The sequence below is a fragment of the Trichomycterus rosablanca genome, chromosome 25, assembly GCF_030014385.1.
Source record: "Trichomycterus rosablanca isolate fTriRos1 chromosome 25, fTriRos1.hap1, whole genome shotgun sequence".
NCBI lineage: Eukaryota > Metazoa > Chordata > Actinopteri > Siluriformes > Trichomycteridae > Trichomycterus > Trichomycterus rosablanca.
Window position 1 is genome coordinate 5,518,252 of NC_086012.1, and position 21,950 is coordinate 5,540,201.

The window sequence follows — 21,950 nt, forward strand, 5'->3', positions numbered from 1 at the left end:
TTGTTTTGCATTTCTCTGTTTTAATTTCCCAAAATTCTTTCATTCATTGTCTGTTTTACTACGGCTTTAACCTATTCGGGGGCACGGCGGGTCCGAATCACTGGGCGAAAGGCAGGAAACACAACGGACGGGTTGCCAGTTCATCACAGGGCAAACACACTAACACTCATACCTAGGGGGGCTTTAGTATCTCCAGGTAGCCTGAATGCATGTCTTTGGACTGTGGGAGGAATCCGGAGCACCTGGAGGGACACACATGGGAATCGAACCCAGATCTTTTTGCTTACCCTGCCACCCGATAAGACCCTTCCAGTAAAGGCAGTGTTTGCTGCATTATTTCATATCCAGCTGTTTTTTACATTCAAGCAATTGAGGGTTAGGGGCCTTGCTCAGGGGCCCAACAGTTGCAACTTGGTAACAGTGTGGCTTGAACGCCTGGCAACTTTATGATTACTAGTCCAATACATCAACCGCTGACCTACCACTGCCCTATTTTTAATGCAATCAATTGTAATTGTAATGTAATTTAGTCATATCCAATCACGCAATCACTCGACTGCTCCAGACCTTTACTCCTGACCGAGGAGAGCTGTGACTAACACTGACCGACTGCTTCTTTAAACCTACGTGTATGGAGATCCGTATCGCGCGCAAAGAGTCACGCACTGCTCTCCATTATCCCCCGTCTGTGTGCAGAAGTGTGTAATAAATGAGCGAACCTTGTTTGGTGTGTGTGTACGTGTACAGAGTCGTCCGGCGGTGCCTCTGCTTGTTGACGGCTATGGTGTCCCAGGGTACGGACGCCGCGAACGACGTCTTGACCAATTTCGTCTTCAGCAAAACTCTCAGCAACCTCGCTCGGCTTAGGGACAAAGCGGTAAGCGCTGGCGCATTCATTTTTATAAATACAGATGTACGTTTAATAATGGAATCTTAATAATGGATGTTTTTGTTTTTAATCGAAGGGCCGGCCAGACGTTCGGACGGCCTACGTCCAGTTCGCCCTGTCGTTTCTTATGTACGGAGACGGTTCATCGTTAGGACACATACTGGACACCAGAGGTATTATTAACTACATAGAACTCTGGTTTTACACTGTGCACTGGGGACACGCCTTCATTCCTTTATTGTTGTTTAGATTTCCTGTCAGGATTCTTAAACACGGGGCTGAAAGAAGACAGGTTGTCAGTTATCAGCTTGATTTTATCCACGTTACAGACAAAAGTAAGTCTTTAATCCGATTTTTGTTTACGATATATTGTAGTTTTCCATGTTAACTCCGCTTTTGATTCGTCTAGGTTGTCCAAAACTCGGCGGTCAGTAAAACACAGAAGTTGCGTTTCTTCACTGCTTCCACTTTGACTCAGATCGCTTCTCTGTATAAGTGGAACGGGATTGTGGATGCCACCACTGATCATACTGAGGTATGCTTTCTTATTAAAAAACTATAATTTTTTAATCACCCGATCTGTATAGAGATCTGTATAGCGCACGGAGAGTAACACACTGATCTCCATTACCCCCCGTCTCTGTGCAGACGATTTCAAGCAGCCGGCAGAGGTCAACTGTCTTACATTCTTAAACATTCATTTTTTTTCTTATCCGCTTATCCGATTAGGGTCGGGGGGGGGGGGGGGGCTGGAGCCTATACCAGCTTTTCAATGGGCGCAAGGCACACAGTTACACCCTAGACGGGACGCCAGTCCATTGCAGGGCAGACACACATACACACACATTCACCTATAGGGCAATTCAGCGTCTCCAATTCACCTGACTGCATGTTTTTGGACTGTGGGAGGAAACCGGAGCACCCGGAGGAAACCCACGCAGACACGGGGAGAACATGCAAACTCCGCACAGAAGGGACCCGGATCGAACCCAGGACCTTCTTGCTGTGAGGCGACAGAGCTACCCACTAAGCCACCGTGCCGCCCGCATACTTAAACAGTACATACTAAACTTGAGGCAGTATGCACTGCTCGGCCGGTGGCCACCTCGTACGTACTACGTCTGCCATCGTACCACCATCACGTGATGCATGACTTCACATCGCCACAGTTGTAAATGGACCGCAGTGTGCTGTTGGTGCTGTGGTCGCCCGTGCAGTTGGTCACCCGGGTACTTTTCGCGTACTGTTTAATGAATACTACGTTTTCGGATACACTACCCGCTCTCGAGTACTGCTTTCACATACTGGAAGTATGCGAATTTGGACGCAGACATTCTCTGTATAGGCACTCGGCTGGTCGATAGCAGAGCCGAGATTCGAACTGGCGAACTATTGGTCTACAGCCCTAACCAAAGAGCTCCCACTGACCTGCATATATTTCTTAATACGATGCTTAATGTCTTAATTGTCGACTAATGGCAAACATTATGGCAGAGGCCTGGGTCCATCCATAAAGACGTACTTTTATATATTTGTAATTTTTGTTAGGGTGTAAATGAACAGGAAGGAGGAAAGCTCGCTGTACGAGAGCTGGTTCACAACTTCCTCCTTGAAGTCTGCTGCTCACGCAAAAACGGAATCAGCTTCCATGATCCGAGTCTGGGGACGGCTGGACGGTAAGTGTTGTAGTATTTTTCTCTTTAAATAATTAAATTATTCCTCCCGTCCTGTCAGAGAAGAGCCGTGACTAACACACGCCCCTTTCCGACAAGGCGGGTTTATATGGAGAACTGTATCGTGCACTGAGATTTAAGCACTGATCTCCATTATCCCCCGTCTCTGTGCAGGCATCATAGCTCAGCCAGCAGAGGTCGTAATTGCAGCAGTAATATTATTTCTATTGGACATAATGGCACTCACTGTGGTTCAGTGCAGGGTTTTAAGGTCCACGAGCCAAAATAATGGGTTGCAGAGAAATAAAATAATTAAATAAATGAATTTGAACAAGCATATACACTAATAATCCGAATACGTTTGTTTGTGAACGCCCCCTTGTGGAGGCTTTATGTTACATAATGTAAACCACAGTGGGACCACAGGTTTAACTAAGCTGGATTACCAATTCTATTTAATAAACTGATTGGGATAGCATGGTGGCTTGGTGGGTAGCACTGTTGCCTCACAGCAAGAGGGTCCTGGGTTCGAGTCCCAGGTGGAGCAGTCTGGATCCTTTCTTTGTGGAGTTTGCCGGGAAGAATGTCGGAAGTTTGCCCCGTGATCTTGCACGTCAGTTTCCGTTCTTAAAGCTCTGATGCCACATGTTTTCAGAACCGGAAACATCGTCCTGCTGCAGTTCGCCGTGAGCCTCAAGCAAGCCATGGAGGACGAGCTGGTGGCCGAGCTGCTCGTCAGCATCCTGAAATGCAACCCTGATATCCTGCGACGATACTTTAAAGAAACTCAGTTCTCCTTCGCTCCGCGCATGAAAGCGACCTGGCTGGAGAGCATCACACTGCTGAAGAAAGTGAGTGAAATGTGGAGGGTGCATCGAAATACATGCTTATATACAGTATATATATATATATATATATACAGTGTATCACAAAAGTGAGTACACCCCTCACATTTCTGCAGATATTTAAGTATATCTTTTCATGGGACAACACTGACAAAATGACACTTTGACACAATGAAAAGTAGTCTGTGTGCAGCTTATATAACAGTGTAAATTTATTCCTCCCTCAAAATAACTCAATATACAGCCATTAATGTCTAAACCACCAGCAACAAAAGTGAGTACACCCCTTAGTGAAAGTTTCTGAAGTGTCAATATTTTGTGTGGCCACCATTATTTCCCAGAACTGCCTTAACTCTCCTGGGCATGGAGTTTACCAGAGCTTCACAGGTTGCCACTGGAATGCTTTTCCACTCCTCCATGACGACATCACGGAGCTGGCGGATATTCGAGACTTTGCGCTCCTCCACCTTCCGCTTGAGGATGCCCCAAAGATGTTCTATTGGGTTTAGGTCTGGAGACATGCTTGGCCAGTCCATCACCTTTACCCTCAGCCTCTTCAATAAAGCAGTGGTCGTCTTAGAGGTGTGTTTGGGGTCATTATCATGCTGGAACACTGCCCTGCGACCCAGTTTCCGGAGGGAGGGGATCATGCTCTGCTTCAGTATTTCACAGTACATATTGGAGTTCATGTGTCCCTCAATGAAATGTAACTCCCCAACACCTGCTGCACTCATGCAGCCCCAGACCATGGCATTCCCACCACCATGCTTGACTGTAGGCATGACACACTTATCTTTGTACTCCTCACCTGATTGCTGCCACACATGCTTGAGACCATCTGAACCAAACAAATTAATCTTGGTCTCATCAGACCATAGGACATGGTTCCAGTAATCCATGTCCTTTGTTGACATGTCTTCAGCAAACTGTTTGCGGGCTTTCTTGTGTAGAGACTTCAGAAGAGGCTTCCTTCTGGGGTGACAGCCATGCAGACCAATTTGATGTAGTGTGCGGCGTATGGTCTGAGCACTGACAGGCTGACCCCGCACCTTTTCAATCTCTGCAGCAATGCTGACAGCACTCCTGCGCCTATCTTTCAAAGACAGCAGTTGGCTGTGACGCTGAGCACGTGCACTCAGCTTCTTTGGACGACCAACGCGAGGTCTGTTCTGAGTGGACCCTGCTCTTTTAAAACGCTGGATGATCTTGGCCACTGTGCTGCAGCTCAGTTTCAGGGTGTTGGCAATCTTCTTGTAGCCTTGGCCATCTTCATGTAGCGCAACAATTCGTCTTTTAAGATCCTCAGAGAGTTCTTTGCCATGAGGTGCCATGTTGGAACTTTCAGTGACCAGTATGAGAGAGTGTGAGAGCTGTACTACTAATTTGAACACACCTGCTCCCTATGCACACCTGAGACCTAGTAACACTAACAAATCACATGACATTTTGGAGGGAAAATGACAAGCAGTGCTCAATTTGGACATTTAGGGGTGTAGTCTCTTAGGGGTGTACTCACTTTTGTTGCCGGTGGTTTAGACATTAATGGCTGTATATTGAGTTATTTTGAGGGAAGAATAAATTTACACTGTTATATAAGCTGCACACAGACTACTTTTCATTGTGTCAAAGTGTCATTTTGTCAGTGTTGTCCCATGAAAAGATATACTTAAATATCTGCAGAAATGTGAGGGGTGTACTCACTTTTGTGATACACTGTATTTGGCATTTAAAAAAAAATGTTTGTGTTGTAGATTTATCAGGCCCAGCCTGAGGTGTCTTCGGCGGTGCAGTCGCAAGAAATGATTCCTGCGTCCCGTTTACTCAGCATGGTTCAGGTCACCTCCCTCCCTCCTGTGTGCAACAAGACCTTCTTTACTCAGGGACTCAATGTAAGTCTGTATTGATTTAATTCATTCATATTTCTAATGACTTCAAAAAGCTCTACCATTGCCATGTGGTAGCCTTGTGGGTATAGCTGTTAGTTGCCAGCTAGAAGGTTATGGCTTTGAATCCCGCTGTTTGGCTTCTCAACTCCAGGGGTGAAGTACAGTTGCAGACCCTGTACTTGTGACTGAACGAAACATCTGGATTAAATGATTAAGGGATGTGTCCCAAGGGGGCGCTCAGGTGGCGCAGCGGTAAAAACACACGCTGGAACCAGAGCCGGGATCTCAAATACATCGTATCAAATCCCGGCTCTGCCTGCCGGCTGGGCTGAGCAGCCACGTGAACAACGATTGGCCTGTTGTTCAGATAGGGGTGGGGTATCAAAAGCCGGACGGGGTCTCTCTAATAACTGATGCAATTACGACCTCTGCCGGCTGATTGATGGTGCCTGCACAGAGACGAGGAAAGAGTGCTGTCAGGGTGTGTCTCTCCGTACACAGTGCTGATCCGCACTGCACTCGTCAAAGTGTAGGTGACGAGATGCATACGGCTGCTGCCCGCAGGTCGGAGGGGGTGTGAGTTAGCTTCGTTCTCCTCAATCAGAGCAGGGATCGGCATTGGTGGAGAGGAAGCATGACGCAATCGGGCAATTGGATGCGGGGAGAAAAAGGGGGAGAAAATGCATATTGATTCTCATGCTGACGGAATGCTGTTAGTTCTTTACAGTACTGACTATTATTTAAATATAATTTAAATAGCTGCCTGGTGTGGGGGGACAGCACGCTACCCTGTCTCTGCTAGCTTTCATCCTAAAGAGAGCTCAGAAGAATATTGAGCACTGTCTAAAGCGATCGTCGGACAGTTGCGACACAGGCAGTCTCAGCTCCATGGAAGACTTCGTTCAGCTTTACAGGGAAGCCCTGAGCAAGGTAAGAACGTCTTACGTAATCTTACATAATCCAGACCGTAATTATGAATAAATTGATGATAAATATTTCTCTTGCGACAGATTTTACCTGACGTGATGTCCATCGTGTCAAAGTGGCAGTCGCTGTCCAAAAAGAAGAACGACACAGTGGATTCAAAATCCGTTTCAGTAGAACCAAAGGGGGAGTATCAGGTTATGAGTGAAGATCACGGTAATGCACTTTACATCGCTAGTTCTGTGGTTTTATCTATTATTATTTATTAGATTTATCTTTATTAAAGTGTTTATAATACGTGCTTTAGGTGAGCGGGACCCAAAACTGATCTTATTTAAGGCTCTCCTGCTCCAAGTGATTTGTTTGTATCAGAGAGTTGTTCCTCACCTTGTTACTGAGAGCAAGTTCGACTTCAGCAAACTGTTAAAAGGTAAGAATGAATTTTACACTAGGAAATCTAGCGACAGAATATGTACTGTATTATTATTACGTGCGATCTGGAAGCTAAGGGTGGCCCTACTGTTTATCCGCTTTTGAAAATAAGAATATATTGTTACCTATTAAGAATCCACATCTAGGCGCCCAGGTGGTGCATTCAGAACCAGAGTCGGGGTTCTGAATGCATCGCATCGCATCGCATCGAATCTCGACTCTACCTCTCTGACTGGGTTGGACAGCAGCATGAACAACGATTGACTGTTGTTCAGGGTTAGAGGGTAGAGAGTCGGATCATAGGTCCTCATAACTGGTACGACTGCGGCCCCTGCTGGCTGACTGCTGGCGCCTGCACAGGGCTGAGGAATAATGCTGATGGGGGTGTGGCCCTCCGTGCACAGCGTCTATTAGTGTATGAACTCGACTCGTGCAGGTGAAAAATGCAGTCTGAACTGATTGCGTACCGGAGGGGGCGCAAGCCATTTGAGAGGCGTCCTCAGTCAGCGGTGAAGGGTCGAACCAGTATAGAGGACGCAGTCAGGGTAATTGGACACGACTAGAATAGGGGAGAAAATTTGGGGGGGAAAAGTGGGAAAAAAATAGATAATTATAAAAAAAATAAAAAAATAAATAATAATTCACATCTAGGCGCCCAGGTGGCGCAGCGGGATATTCCGCTAGCACACCAGCGCCGAGATTCTGAACTCCTCGGTTCGAAACATAATTGGCATAATTAGCAGTGCCTGCAGCAGACACGTTTCTGCTAGTGCGGGATGACCGGACTATGTGGGTGGGGAATTCAAACACTGAGTGTATTTCCAGTAATGAAGTATTACTGTTTTACATGCTGTTCCACAGTTTCCTTTTAAACCAAAGGCTTTGTCTCAAATCACATTCTGCTTACTTAATAGAATTGTTATATTTGAACATCACTGGTGGTGGTGTTTATATATGACATACAATAGAATGTGGTTTGGGACACGGTATCTACCAAACATACTCCAAGCTACAGATACTGATGCTCCTCATACACCAGTTTACACATCTTTACTAACACATCACTGCAAAGATTGGCATATAATAATATAATATAGTATGGTATTATATAATAGTAAGACTGACTTTGCTTAATTGAACCATAATACAGTGGATGTCTGTCTTGTTCGACTTCTACAGGCATCGTTTCAGCGAAGGCGACAAATGAAGATGTTCCTCCTGTCCTGCAGTATCAGATCTTGCAGCTGGCACTGGAGCTGCCCGCCAGCAAGTTCTCCTGGTTCCACCTCCAGGTAATACAAAATTTTTTAAATAGAAATGTGTAACCAGGGGTTACCTGTCCTGTCATGAGTGTAACCAAAGTGTGTAAAAAGACATATAAATCCTAATAAATAAAAAAAGATATATTAATTTATTAATACTGCTAAACAAAAAACTTAATATATTTATTAATACCTTTATTTTTATGGTTCTTTTTTTGTTTGTCATATTTTACTCCAGGATGCCGGGGCTCTTGAACAGGAGGGGGTGGAGCGGTCCGTTTTGTACGTGCTGCTGAAGATGTTCGTCAACAGTAGCAGCACTCATCTGAGGACCTCAACTAGGATGCTTATCTTAAAGGTAGGGGGACCAGGGGTTACATTACAGTGGCAACCTAGCAATTGTGGGGCTTGAACCAGCAACCTTTTAATTACTAGTCCGGTACCTTTACTCCCAGTGTTGGACTGATTCAGGTTTGATTCTCGCAGTGCTATCGGCTGGCCAGGCATCTACACAGACATGATTGGACATGTCTGGGACGGAGTGTGTGTTGGATTTGCACTCTGTCTAGGGTATTACTGCCTTGCACCCAGTGTTTCCCTGTTGAACCGGACCCACTGTGACCCTGACAAGGATTCGGGGATTTACATTTTCTGCATTTAGCAAACGCTTTTGTCCAAAGCTTACATTATACAGTCTAAGCAATTCAGTGTTAAGGGCCTTGTTTTAGGGCCCAACAGTGACAGTGGTCCGCTTACTAGTCCAGTACCTTAACCGCTAGGCTACAGCTGCCACAAGGATGAAGGTCATATGGTAGTTACATGTTGAATGCATGGCCAAATTGTTATGGCCAGCAAAGGGTGCTCACAGGCAGCCGTGGTGAGAACCTACCAACAGTGGTCCAAGGAGGGACAAATCACCAACAAGCTGTTGTGCACAACAGGATATAAAGGCTGTGGCATCTGGTCAGTCAAAGTGCCCATCTAAAGCACTTTCAAAGGGCTTGCAGGTGTCAGAATTGGACATCAGTCTCAGTGTTTTTAATAGTTGTTGCCGTCATGTCGCCAGGTACTAAGAGAGAGCGGTGTGTTTGAGCACACATGGAGAGAGTTCGGCTTCTGGCTGGATCACCTGCTCGATTTGGAGTCGTCTCAGCAGCAGACTGCGATCCAATTTTTAGATCAGGTACTACAGTCCACTCCTAAATCAATCGTAATGGTTATACTGTACTGTCACTCATCAAAAACATAACACGTGTACCTACATGATCCTACAGGTTTTGGTGAGGGTGGTGTGTAATCCTTACGTCTACATTGATAAAGTCTCAGCCATGCAGCAGGAGGCCGTGTCTCTCCAAGCCGAGAGGAAAAAGCAGGACATGAACGCTGATGACGGACTCAAATCACATGCTGATGGTAATTTAGGAAACGCTTGCGAATTTTAATAATAAGGTCAAACTTTAGATCACTGGTGGTGCTGGTGGTGCTGGAGCTTAATTGGCAGTGCCTGCAGCAGATACTAATAGGCCACCGTATCTGCAGGGTGGGGGCCGGACTATGTGTGGGTGGATTGGTCCTTCATACGCTGTGCAAGGACCCTGATTGGCAGAAGAGACAGCTGTACACGTGTGAATAAAGCGTGGGCGGCGGCGTGCTCTCCTTGGATGCGATCTGGTGTCTCTCAGCAGCGGAAGACAAGAATCGAGTGTGCTATATCGGATGGAAAAATGGGGAGAAAAACGCATTAAAAAAGAAAAAAGCGTCAAACTGGGTGCCGCTAGCACACCAGCTCTGCTACCGAGGTCGGCTGGGCGCCATCTAGCGGGCATAACTGGCTAATGCCTGCAGAAGACAAAATTGGCCTCCAGTCTGCAGGGTGGGAAAGACCGCTGTGTAAGGACCTTGGTTGCCTAGGGCGCCTGTACAGAAAGTGGAGGAGCGCAGTAGATCGGGGCGTGACTCTCCGTACATGAAGGGATTGGTGGACTGCGCACTCATTGGAGGGTGAATATACACCCTACTTGGTCCCCAGCAGTGTACTGGCTACGCTAAATTGGGAGAAAATAGGGAAAAAGTGCCAAACTGTTCAGGATTTTGGCACCAGCACCAGGTGGAAAATCCTAAATAAAATATGTGAATGTTTCTCTCAGCTGCTGTGTGGATACAATGTAAAGGGTTAATAAGTGTTTAACTTCTGTCATATTACAGACATACCAGGTGATTTTATCATCAAGGCGGGCGGTGGAGCAACAACCTTTAAAGATATCGAGCCGTCCCAAAGTGAAGACCTCATTCCACAGATCTTTCCATTCAGTCCTGCAGTACCAGCTATTCTGGAGGCTCGAAACAAACACTTGTTGAATTTAAGAGATCAAAAAGGTAAAATAATTAGACATGTTATGTTACAATCAATAAAATGCTTCCCTGATGTGTGTGTGTGTGTGTGTGCTACGTTCATGATATTTCAAACATTAGAGGTAAAACTGATAACGATGCTTTAATCTACTGGTGATGTTTTCCAGATGTGCTGTGTGAGTATATATGTGCTGTGCTCTGTGATGTCCTGCACTGTCAGAGGGATCCGCTCGCTATGTGTCTCACCCTCCAGCATTACGATGAAGAAATACTCCTTGCCGAGAATTCTACCTCCGTTCCGTCCTCTCTTACCGCCTTTCACCACTATTACTGTAAATGGATTTCGGAAAAGTCTCAAATACTGAAGGTAAGGTGTTTTTTCTGTGGGTCCTTTAGAATAAAAGAATATAAACTTGTTTAAATGTAAAAATAGAAATGCTTCTAATGATAAAAGGAAATACCATTGGATGTTTTCTGGTGGGTGGCACGATGGCTTAGTGGGTAGTGGGTTCGATCCCCAGGCGGGGCGGTCCGTGTCCTTTCTGTGTGGAGTTTGCATGTTCTCCCCGTGTCTGCGTGGGTTTCCTCCAGGAGCTCCGGTTTCCTCCCACAGCACAAAAACATGGAGCCAGGCTAATTGGAGACACTAAATTTCAAAAAAGTTTGGACAGTATCATGTTTACCATTGTTACACACCCTTCCTTTTACAGTTTCAATCAGGAATATTTAACTGTCCCAAATAAAATGAGTTAAGATATAATTCTAAACCTTTCTGGAGAACTAGCAAATAATGTAGCATTTTAATGTACAGGATATTATTGATAGATCTGTATTACTCTAATATTACTGATCTTGCTACCTATTGCTAGTCTATATGACCTAAAGTTGGGTTCCAACATTGTTAAACCATTAGGAATTCAAAAACGACCTCATTGGTCTCTGTAAAATCCCAATACACGCCTCCAGGACCAGAGAACTGGGTTCTGGGCATAGAATTCATGTATGATTTTCTTTTTGCACAGTGGAGTTTCAGGTTGCATTTCTTGATGCTGCTGGCAACTATGTTTATAAATACGCTTGAGCCAATGGGCTTTTTAATGCACTGCCATCTGAGGGCTTGAAGTTCCGAATTTTCTAAATCTTTCCATAATATTATGTATAGATGGTGAAGAAAGACTTAAATTACTTGTCATTTCTTATAATAGCTTTTAAATGGATTGACAAATCTCTCACAATCTTTGGGTACCAAAAGAGGATTCCACTACAGGATCAGTCTCTGAAAAGGTGTAACTTAACACCCTCACTTGTTACCAATTCGCAACCAAGGTCCTTACACAACTTGCATATTCTGGAATGTTTTAAAACAGTGGCAATGTCATCAAGTTTCATTTTGATTCAAGTTTCTTTTAGTTATTTATTTTCTCATACAAATTCTTTAATACAAATTTCTTTATATCCCCTACAGGTCAGCCTGGTGCAGTCCTCTGTTCCTCCATTGGCTTTAGGTTTTCCTGCCCTCCTGAAGTCATGCTACACCGAAGGACCCACCGCCTTTCTGAGAGACTCATTCCGGCAGGATCTCGAGACGTCTCTGTCCACCTTACAGTTGTCTCGGTTCACCGGTGCCGTCAGTCAAACTCTGATCTATCTCAAGACCTTTGTGGAAACTTTCAGCTCGGTAAGCTGCAAAATAAATTTTTACAATTTAAGAATGTCACTTGATGTTAACTAACCAATGTTAACTAAACAGGATCCTTATGCTGAAAGAAAAATTATATTTTGGTGAGATGGTCAGAACCCCAGAATGACCAAGTACAGGTGTACCTTATTAGGAAAAAGGTGTCAAGCAAGCTTTAGGTTGTAGTCAAATCAAATTTATTTGTATAGCACTTTTTACAGTAGACATTGTCTCAAAGCAACTTTAAGTAAGCCAGTGGCGACAGTTGATAGAAAAAAACTCTTAAAATTACTGGAAGAAACCTTGAAAGGAACCAGAATCACCAGTGACCCATCCTCTTTGGGTGGCCTGGGGAATAATGTGAATGTAGTAGGCTTAAGGGACTTGGGCACTTGGTTCCTGTACTTCATCCTCTGAGGTTTTGATTTAAGGCAGAACCTATTTGGGCTGCATCTGACCATGTGGACAAATTGTCAGTCAGTACAAGACTGTGGGGTTTCCTTCTGGCTCTATGTACTTTGCATAGTTTCAGAAAACCTACTACTTAAAACTTGAACATGTAGAGGGCATGTAGAGTTGAAATTCGTGTTCTCTGTGGGAGTATGTCAACATTGGACTGTAAATGTCCAGTGGTTGATTAATTACATTGTAAATATAGACAAAACTGAGTTGACTTTTTATTAACCTTAGATTCCATTATTATGAGTGGTTTGAAAGTCATATTTTTATTTCTAATATGTGTATAATTCCAATTACTTCAAAAAAGACTTGTGTCCTTGTATACAAAGTGAGACATGGCTTGATAAGGTTGATATGGAGAAACTCCAATGGCCATATAGTATATATACATAATGGTATCCACTAACTACTATAAATTACTATAAACTTTATGGTCAGTTACATTTGTGGTACTAGGAAGATCATTTGACTCTTTCCTTTAGATTTACAAAGCATAGATCAACAGTCACACTTTTCATCAGGTTATTACAGGCAGATTAGTTCTCATGTATTGCAAATTATTCTTGTTCACTTTGTTGCAGCTTCCTAAAGGCCAGGCACTTGAGGTTGTGGGTCGTGTGCTGGAGGTGCTTCATGCTCTGCTTCTTAAACTGCATAGCACAACAGAGATTCCGTCTACTCAACCAGAGCTGGAGGAGAACGAGGAGCTTCTCATGGAGATGAACCTTACAGCTGTTCAAGAAGTCAGCAGGGAGCAGGTACGGAGTCAGTAAAACTAGTCCTCCTTTTATGTGGCACTGTCCTAGTGTGCCACCTGACCAAGAAGTCAGTCATCTAACAACATTAGTAATTAAAATCTCTGTAATAAAATTACATCATTTAGTAGAAAGCTTTCCTTGATGATACATCAGCGTTCCTCGTCATATTAAACAAGTCTGTGTTTGTTTTTTTGCAGGTATTGCTCGCTGTGTTTCGGTCAGTGTTTACACACCCTGTTTTGAAGCAGTGGTTCCTGGCCGTGGAGCTTGGTGGAAAGCCGTCGCAATCCCTGAAACCAGAGCGGATGAGGCAGCTGTGCGATCGACTGACGGTGGGTGTGCTTACCCTGCTGCAGTCCTGTGCTGAGACCCTCCAAGCCATCCATGCCCTTAAGCTTATCAGCCCTTACCTGTCTGCTGCACAACATGCCCTGCTTACCGAGCTACAGCGGAGCAGCAGGTAACACACACACACACACACACACACACAAATACACAATATTGGAAAAAAGTATTGGGACACATGTTTTAATCATTACATTCGGGTGTTTCATTCAGCCTTTGCCACAGGTGTATAAAATCAAGCACCTAGCCATGCAGTCTGCTCCATAATAATGCCTATGAAAAAAAAGATAATGGTATACAAAACAAAACCATAAAATGATAAGCATACTAAACGAAATCAAAAGATGATGGCATATGAAACGAAACCAAAAGATGATGGTGTACTAAATGAAACAAAAAGATAATGGTGTACGAAACAAAACTGAAAGATGGTGGTGCACAAAACAAAACCAAAATATAATGGTGTACAAAACAAAACTAAAAGATGATGCTGTACAAAACAAAACCAAAATATAATGGTGTATGAAACAAAACCAAAAGATGATGCTGTACAAAACAAAACTGAAAGATGATGCAGTATGAAATTAAACCAAAAGATAATGGTGTACAAAACAAAACCAAAAGATAATGGTGTACAAAACAAAACCGAAAGATGATGCAGTATGAAACGAAACCGAAAGATGATGCAGTATGAAACGAAACCGAAAGATGATGCAGTATGAAACGAAACCGAAAGATGATGCAGTATGAAACGAAACCGAAAGATGATGCAGTATGAAACGAAACCGAAAGATGATGCAGTATGAAACGAAACCGAAAGATGATGCAGTATGAAACGAAACCGAAAGATGATGCAGTATGAAACAAAACCGAAAGATGATGCAGTATGAAACAAAACCGAAAGATGATGCAGTATGAAACAAAACCGAAAGATGATGCAGTATGAAACAAAACCGAAAGATAATGGTGTACAAAACCAAACCAAAAGATAATAGTGTACGAAACAAAACTGAAAGATGGTGGTGCACGAAACAAAACCATAATGTAATGGTGTTTGAAACAAACCCAAAATATGATGCCATACAAAACTAAACTAAAAGAGGGCAGTGCACAAAACTAAACCAAAAGAACATGCCATACAAACGATAATGGTCTGGACCAAAAAATGCTTGCATAAGAACCGAATCCAAAAGATGATGGCGTACATAACTAAACCAAAAGATGATGGCGTACTAAACGAAATTCCGAAATGTTGTGCGAAACAAATAATTCTGGCGTACGAAATAAAACTAAAAGATATTTGATGGTGTTTTTAAAATCTAAAATCTGTCCTTTTTAAATCCTGTGTGTTAACGAACAAGCAGGTGGGGATTTAAATGGTTGGCATGTTTTGTAGTTTTAAATTTCTGTTTCTTATGCTGCTACTGTAAGATGACCAATATTTTTAAGGACATTAACATTTTAAATATACTAGCACTAAGCCCCTGTAAAACCATTGTTTCCAGCAGATGCCCTACAGAAGAATCCCAGTCTGTTAAAGCCTTCCTCGCTCTGCACCAGTACATGGAACCGTCCAGTGTGAATGAGGTTTTATCCGCTCTGCTGATGCTGCCCCAGAACAGACTGCTGGCTGATGGTGACCAGCTGAGTGTTTACGGCCATGCAGTGCTGACCATCCTTACTAAAGCAGTGTCTCACACTTTTCCAAAAAATGGCCTCCCCTTTCTGTCTCATGTGCATTTTCGCAGTCTGGCTTCCCTCTACCCTTCCTGCCACAGTGCCCAACTGGAGGACTTTCTCTTGCAGGTGAGTGTAGGGCAGGACTGGCCCTAACTCAACCTTTTACTAAATAAAATTGTTTATATATTTGGTAAATTATTGATTTCCGTGTGTTTTTTTCTGTAGGTGTTGCGGAATGAACCTGGCTTTGCCAAGGTCATCCCCACTGACATTCTGCTCCACTGCCTCCAGTGCCGTTGTAGCCCAGAGCTGACGGCTTTACTGGTGCAGGTCTGCTCCACTCACTGTCTGAGCTTTGAGCTCTGGTGCCTGGAACAGACTGACCTCACGCACATTACTGCTGAAAACGGTGGCTTCCGTTCTCTTCTGGTCAGCTACCTCCAGCGAGTGACCGCTGAAGACCCCTGCAGGCCTAAAGACAGTCAGTACTTATTTCAGTAAAATTAACCAGACACAACAAATGACATTATGCAATTATTTGTATCATTTTTTTTAATCAAATATTCCAAACAAAGCCAACATTGGTTTAAAAAAAAAACCTACGACATAGATATAAACAGAAGTGTCTCTGGACGATAAGCTTTAGCACCCAGAATTGTTTAGTCTCTGGGGTCAGAGCGCATTGTCAGCCATTGTACGGCGCCCCTTGAGCCAAGAGGGTTAAGAGACTTGCTCAAGGTCACGACAGTGGCAGCATGGCAGATCCCAAAGCTCTACCCTCTAGGCTACCACTGTCCCTTGTTTAAGTGGCTCTGTCAGTATTGCTGAGAAATGAAGCACTTGTTCCAGCTGATTGGTCCATGCTTTTAATACCAGCGGACTTGAGTATTAGTGTACCTAATTAATTGGCATATCTGAGGTATTAAGACATATGATACGGCACCTTTGTTCAGATCTCGACTCTGAACCTGGTCGGCTGGGTGCCATCTAGCGGGCACAGACAGTAATTGACCACCGTGTCTGCTGGGTGGGATGACGGGAGTGGGTGGGGTCTTCAAACGCTGTGTAAGGAAGGACCCTGGTTAGCAGATAGAAGCGCCTGTGCATAAAGCATGGGCGAAAAAAATGCATAAATAAATTGATAAATAAATGTCAAAAGAATTGATATTGCCTTAGTAGAATTGATAATTGTCTTTGTTAGTAATTGACGCTATTCTTTGCCTGCGGACCTTCTTAAACAACATCTCTAGACTTCGTTCATTTGTATAAATCCAAACCCTTAAAAATTGTCTTAATTCTTTGCATGTCTTGATTTGATCAGTTCAAAAGACGGTTCTGAAGATGTTAACCAAACGTTTGCTGGCTGAATTGTCGAGCTCGGTGCTGAGGGTGAAACCCGGTGTGTCCTTGGAGCAAAGTGTGGATCTGATTTCGAGGCTTATCCAGTTGGGAGCTGTTGATCCTGATCGCACCAAGCTTATAAGTGACCTACCAGTCCTTCTTCAGAAGACGGAACATCCTGAAAGGTAAACTTGTCCATGTTTTGTTTGTTTGTAGCTTTACTGGACATGGTGTAATGTATTGGTCATTACTGCTGTGTTACAATTAACTTGCTGGTCAGTATTTTATTGGTACTTTAGTAGGCTCTGTTTGCATTTTAAGATTTTTTTCCCTCAGTGAGTCCAGATGGGGGTCTATTGCTTTTTATTAAGAAGAGTAAAAATAATCACACATGATGGGGCAGGAAAATCCATAGACTCTTGATATAGATATAGACTCTTGACGTACAAATATTTGATTGGTCCACCTCAAAAGTGCAAAAGTCACCATACGGAAACTACAAATAATTTTGATTTATTTGCTGATGTAGATCCCACTGAAGTAGATCCAGGTGAGAAAGCTCCTACTACCAGTCACGCGAGCTTTGCAATGACGAGCATTAAATCCACTACCAGGGCGGCACGGTGGCTCGGTGGGTAGCACAGTCTTCTCACGGCGAGAAGGTCCTGGGTTCGATCCCCAGGCGGGGCGGTCCGGGTCCTTTCTGTGCGAAGTTTGCATGTCGTCCCCGTGTCTGTGTGGGTTTCCTCCCACAGTCCAAAAAACATGCAGTCAAGTTAATTGGAGACAATGTGTGTATGTGTCTGCCCTGCGATGGACTGGCGCCTCCTCCAGGGTTTACTGTGTGCCTTGCACCCATTGAAACGTTTGTTCCATAACGATACATTTTGAATAAAGTCATAACCCTTGTCCAGGGGGTCTGGGAAATAATTTTGGACACAGGGAGGTCTAAGAGAAATAAAGGGTTCAGAACTGCTGGTCTATACTCTTTTTGGTGTCTCTGTTGTAAGAATATTGGTGGTGGATTTGGTGGTTTATTCCTCCTATAAACATATCACCCAATCAGATCAGTGCGCTCCTTAAAGCAGACCAAGAGTGTCATTGTGGTCGCAGCCTCGTACAGCTGATTTTTACCAGCGATGGCGTTTTTTATTCATAGCAAGTGTTTGTTGTTCAGGTGGCATCTGGCAGACTCCATCACTCAGAAACTGGGTGGTACGCAAGGGGAGCTACAATGGAGAAAATCTTTGCTCACTGCTGCCCTGCGATGGCTGTCGGCGACTTATAAAGAGCAGAAGGAGCCTTGTGTTGAAACGGAGGAGGCCATGCTGCAGAGATTAAAAACTTTACAAGTGAGTATCAAACCCCCAAAACAAGAAAAATTTGGTACAGTGTGGATATGACAATGTACTTATTACTTACTTGCTCTAAACTGCCCTGGTGGGCAGAAAATTGTACTTAAATCTTGAAGACTTGACCTGATAAAGTGCAATATGTTAATGATATTTGTACTTCTGTAGATCTCTTCAGAGAATGTAACAGATCAGGACTGGAACACCTTTATTAAGTCTGGTCTAAAGTGAGTATTTCTGTCATGTTATGGCTTTCAAAACATATTAAAACTTATATTCTTCTAAAAATAAAATATTGATTAATTAAATAATTCTTTGAAACCTTTATTTAACTGACAAAAGACCTGATCACATTGATTATATTTCGTAAAAATGAACAAATATCTAATTTGGCTTAGTTTTTGCAAGCTATTATGAGAGAATTTTCTCTCTTTTATTATGCAAATAATTTAGGTCTTTCACCATCTACCGTATATAATATTGTGAAAAGATTCGGGCAATCCAGAGAAATCTCAGTCCCTGTAGGGCAAGGTGGAAACCACTGTTAAATGCACGTGATCCTAAATGTAGCCACATGGACTTGCATGGAGTGCTTCGGAAAACCGTTGTCACTTAACACAGGCTACCGCTGCATCAAGAAATGTAACCTTATACTCTGTTATGTAGAGAGAAATCCGTACATCCGTTCTATACAAAAACACCACCTAGTTCTTTGGGCCATCTCAGATGGAGCGAAAGTCAGTGATTCCACTTTGGAGCTTGTTTTCCAAGCTACATCTGTCGTAGTATGGGGGTGCCCATGGTGTGGGTGACTTGCATTTTAGAAGAGGCGTATTTTAGAAAGACAAGCTGCTGTAAAGCTGAGTTCCCTCTTAGGACGTCCACTGTTTTGTTTTTTTTACAATGATGGGTGTCATCGTGCACGCACTATAACAGCGTGGCTTTGTAGACACGGAGTGCGTGTGCTTAACCGGCCTGCCTGCAGTCCGGATCCGTCTCAGTGTCAAACTACAGTATTCACACTGTTAAAGACTGTTAAGTCTTTAATTAAGAAAGAATGGGCAGAAATTCTATTATTCCAAAAAGTATATCCATTATAACCTAAATTTTCTGGAAATGGGCTTTGTAGTTACTTAACCATCAGTAATAATTTTGTTCATTTTTAAATCGTGTATTTGCAGGTATCGTTACCAAGATGTGCGGTTCCTGTGCACCCTGAACTCTTTGCTGGGACTGATGTACAGTGATGTGAAAGCTGCTCAAGGACTGTTGACGGTACAAATGATTCATACGATGGTCACAAGTCATTCTCTGTTTTTGCCCACAATGCTGACACCCAATGATGAGGCGAAAGGTAGCCACGAGTCCAAGGGTAAGAACTGTAGAAGTACAGTCACATTTTGTTACAGTTTTGCTGTGAATTCTATCAATATTATATTATTTCTCTGCTCGTTTAGAGGCACTTGTGTCGCTCCTGCTTACCTTGGTAAGAAAATGCCCTGAAGTTTGTAACAGCAATCATTTCCATGTTCTGCTGGGTGCATATGGAGCTACGCTGAGTCCTACTGGTAAGTGAATTCAGTTCGTGAAACAGTGTAGACTGGTAATGTGGGTTTAGTGGTGGGTGATACCACCTCCCAGCCTGTCAGTGTCATTGCTGTTCCTCATGCCCACATTTACTGACGCCAATATTATCTTAGTAACCTAAAATCGCACTACCTTCAGCACAGGGGTGCCCAAACTTTGTTTGTTGGGGGCTAGATGGAGTAAAAATGTGCAAACACGGGCCACAGACTCTCTTGTAATAAAATAAACACAAATATACCAGACATACTTGATTCCTAACAATAGACTAGACTTCCTTTTTATGTGAGTGACTAATAATCTATCTTTAACTGTGTTGTGTAAACTAAAATTTTGCCAGTTTCACTCACCAGTTTATAATCAAGTTGTAGCCTAGTGGTTAAGGTACTGGACTAGTAATCAGAAGGTCACTGGTTCAAGCCCCACCACTGCCAGGTTGCTGCTGTTGGGCACTTGAGCAAGGCCCTTAACCCTCAATTGCTCAGACTGTATACTGTAATTGTACTGTAAGTCGCTTTGGATAAAGGCGTCTGCTAAATGCCGAAAACGTAAATGTAAATAATCCAAATGGAAATAGATATTATATACACCAAGAGTTCAAACAATTCAAGCAGTTTTTTAAAATCTGCTTAATAACAGGCCAATTTTAATTTTTATATCTAAAATACCTCACAAGTCATATCAGAAACGGCGGGCTGTATTTCTGTAATTTAATATTAATCTTTCACATTGATGTGGAAATGCACGTTTTATTGCAACAATGTTAAGTTTTCTTTTTAATCTGCTAATATCAGGCTTTGCCATTCTGCTTCTATGTTGGGTGCACGTCAAGACTTTGATTAGGCTTTGATTAACTTTATTTTTGCACTTGAAGCAAGGGCTGTGTTTCAATCCACACTATCCTGTACACTGTGCTCAAAGCAGTAGGTTTGTCATTGGTCGAAATCTATTTATAAGCACACTATTATATAAAATATCATTCGGAATGCAAATTCCACCAGACTACATTACAAAGTCTGACCCAATTGTCCCACTCTAAACAAAACAAATTAAACAGGTTGCCATTAATGACACTCTAGAATAAATTGGGCATCGTTTGCTGTTTAGATTTGCGTTTACCTTTAGTTTCACCTAGTGCTGCTACAGTTAACGTTTCACTGGAGTAAACAGACAGGATACGCGATTGCTAACAGATACTTATTTTCTATTTTTACAGATCGGAAATTGGTACTTCTTCTGAAAGAGTATGAAAAGCAGAACATTAGTCTTGTGGAATTTCAGTAAGTTATCTTTTATTTTTTCTTATCTTTATCTTTTAAGTTTCAAAAGTGTATACTCATAAGTATGAAAATGATCTCTACATAACATGCTTATTAAATGAACAGTATTTTAGCTGCTGATCAATCTTGCACAACATTAAGGTGGAATATTATACTATTTATTTGTTTAGCCTAAAACAGGCCTCCTTAGGTCATCACACATCTCATTCTAGGCTTAAATTTGACCAATCCAAATTAAATACAATTTTATTTACTTGTTGTTTGGGGTCAGTGCCTCAATATACTAACAGCTATTGAGGTACACTAAGATTGTCATGTACAGTTTTCTAAATACCTGTATAACCTATTGAAGCACTTGGATAGTAAAGCCGACCCAAGCGGTCATGCTTCCACCACCATGTTTTACAGTTTGGTATTTTGCAGAAATCCTTGTATTTCTAAAGGGGGTCACAAAAGTCCCCTGCAACTGTCTGCAATTGGTAATATTCTAGTCATCATTGGAACGTACATATTTGTGTATTAGTTTTTTGGGTGCTTGTCTACAATTTTAGGTAAAATATCATGTTTTGCTTTGAAGCTTGTAATCATGAATCATGTGCTTTTCTAGGTGTTTGCTGTGGGGAAGCGCTGCTGTGGAATACCACAAGACACGGAAGAGCCTCGGCCCGACACTATGGCAGCAGCTCGGCTCTGAGCAGCTTTTGGATCAGCTGTCTATAGACATAATGATAAATACAGTCAAACACTTTCCACAACATTTCTGCCTCGTTCCAAAGGTGCCTCACTTTCCACTCTAAAAAGCACATTTCCATTCAAACCACATTTATTTGAATACATGAAAAACGAAACCTATTGAAATACCATGTAGACGCAACACGGCTCACTTTGATTTAATACAGTCACTACCCTGTGGCATTACATTATGTTTACTTTGGCATGTTTTGACCAAAAACACAGATTTCTTACAGCCTTTTAAACATTGCAGTGGTGTCTTTGGTAGGTCTTCCTGGCCTGTCAATCATTATTATTGATATTATATTACAATACAATATTAGCTCAACCTTGAAATACTTACCCTTATAGACTTACTACCAATCACTTGTTTATTTCCATATTTTTGTCAACCATAAAACAACCATATACATTTAAATCCTCAAACCTTCTATTCTAGGTGTACAGTTATTGTACATATTTTAATTATACACTATAC

The 21,950-nt window shown here is 42.7% G+C and overlaps 1 protein-coding gene across 1 annotated transcript in view; it reads left to right on the top strand.

Moving 5' to 3' along the window:
* urb1 (URB1 ribosome biogenesis homolog) overlaps positions 1-21,950 on the top strand; it is a 34,351-nt gene that overhangs the window by 2,629 nt on the left and 9,772 nt on the right. Inside the window, exons 4-31 of the mRNA XM_062987407.1 lie at positions 748-877; positions 966-1,062; positions 1,139-1,224; positions 1,299-1,424; positions 2,438-2,565; positions 3,218-3,413; positions 5,159-5,296; positions 6,053-6,223; positions 6,304-6,433; positions 6,525-6,647; positions 7,829-7,941; positions 8,150-8,269; positions 8,978-9,094; positions 9,186-9,324; positions 10,117-10,287; positions 10,431-10,630; positions 11,729-11,941; positions 12,982-13,158; positions 13,356-13,618; positions 15,012-15,309; positions 15,409-15,664; positions 16,505-16,709; positions 17,684-17,876; positions 18,045-18,103; positions 19,058-19,248; positions 19,334-19,444; positions 20,677-20,740; positions 21,348-21,516. Of these exons, the coding sequence (XP_062843477.1) occupies positions 748-877; positions 966-1,062; positions 1,139-1,224; positions 1,299-1,424; positions 2,438-2,565; positions 3,218-3,413; positions 5,159-5,296; positions 6,053-6,223; positions 6,304-6,433; positions 6,525-6,647; positions 7,829-7,941; positions 8,150-8,269; positions 8,978-9,094; positions 9,186-9,324; positions 10,117-10,287; positions 10,431-10,630; positions 11,729-11,941; positions 12,982-13,158; positions 13,356-13,618; positions 15,012-15,309; positions 15,409-15,664; positions 16,505-16,709; positions 17,684-17,876; positions 18,045-18,103; positions 19,058-19,248; positions 19,334-19,444; positions 20,677-20,740; positions 21,348-21,516 (4,384 nt within the window). The remainder of the gene's footprint in view (positions 1-747; positions 878-965; positions 1,063-1,138; positions 1,225-1,298; positions 1,425-2,437; positions 2,566-3,217; positions 3,414-5,158; positions 5,297-6,052; positions 6,224-6,303; positions 6,434-6,524; positions 6,648-7,828; positions 7,942-8,149; positions 8,270-8,977; positions 9,095-9,185; positions 9,325-10,116; positions 10,288-10,430; positions 10,631-11,728; positions 11,942-12,981; positions 13,159-13,355; positions 13,619-15,011; positions 15,310-15,408; positions 15,665-16,504; positions 16,710-17,683; positions 17,877-18,044; positions 18,104-19,057; positions 19,249-19,333; positions 19,445-20,676; positions 20,741-21,347; positions 21,517-21,950) is intronic.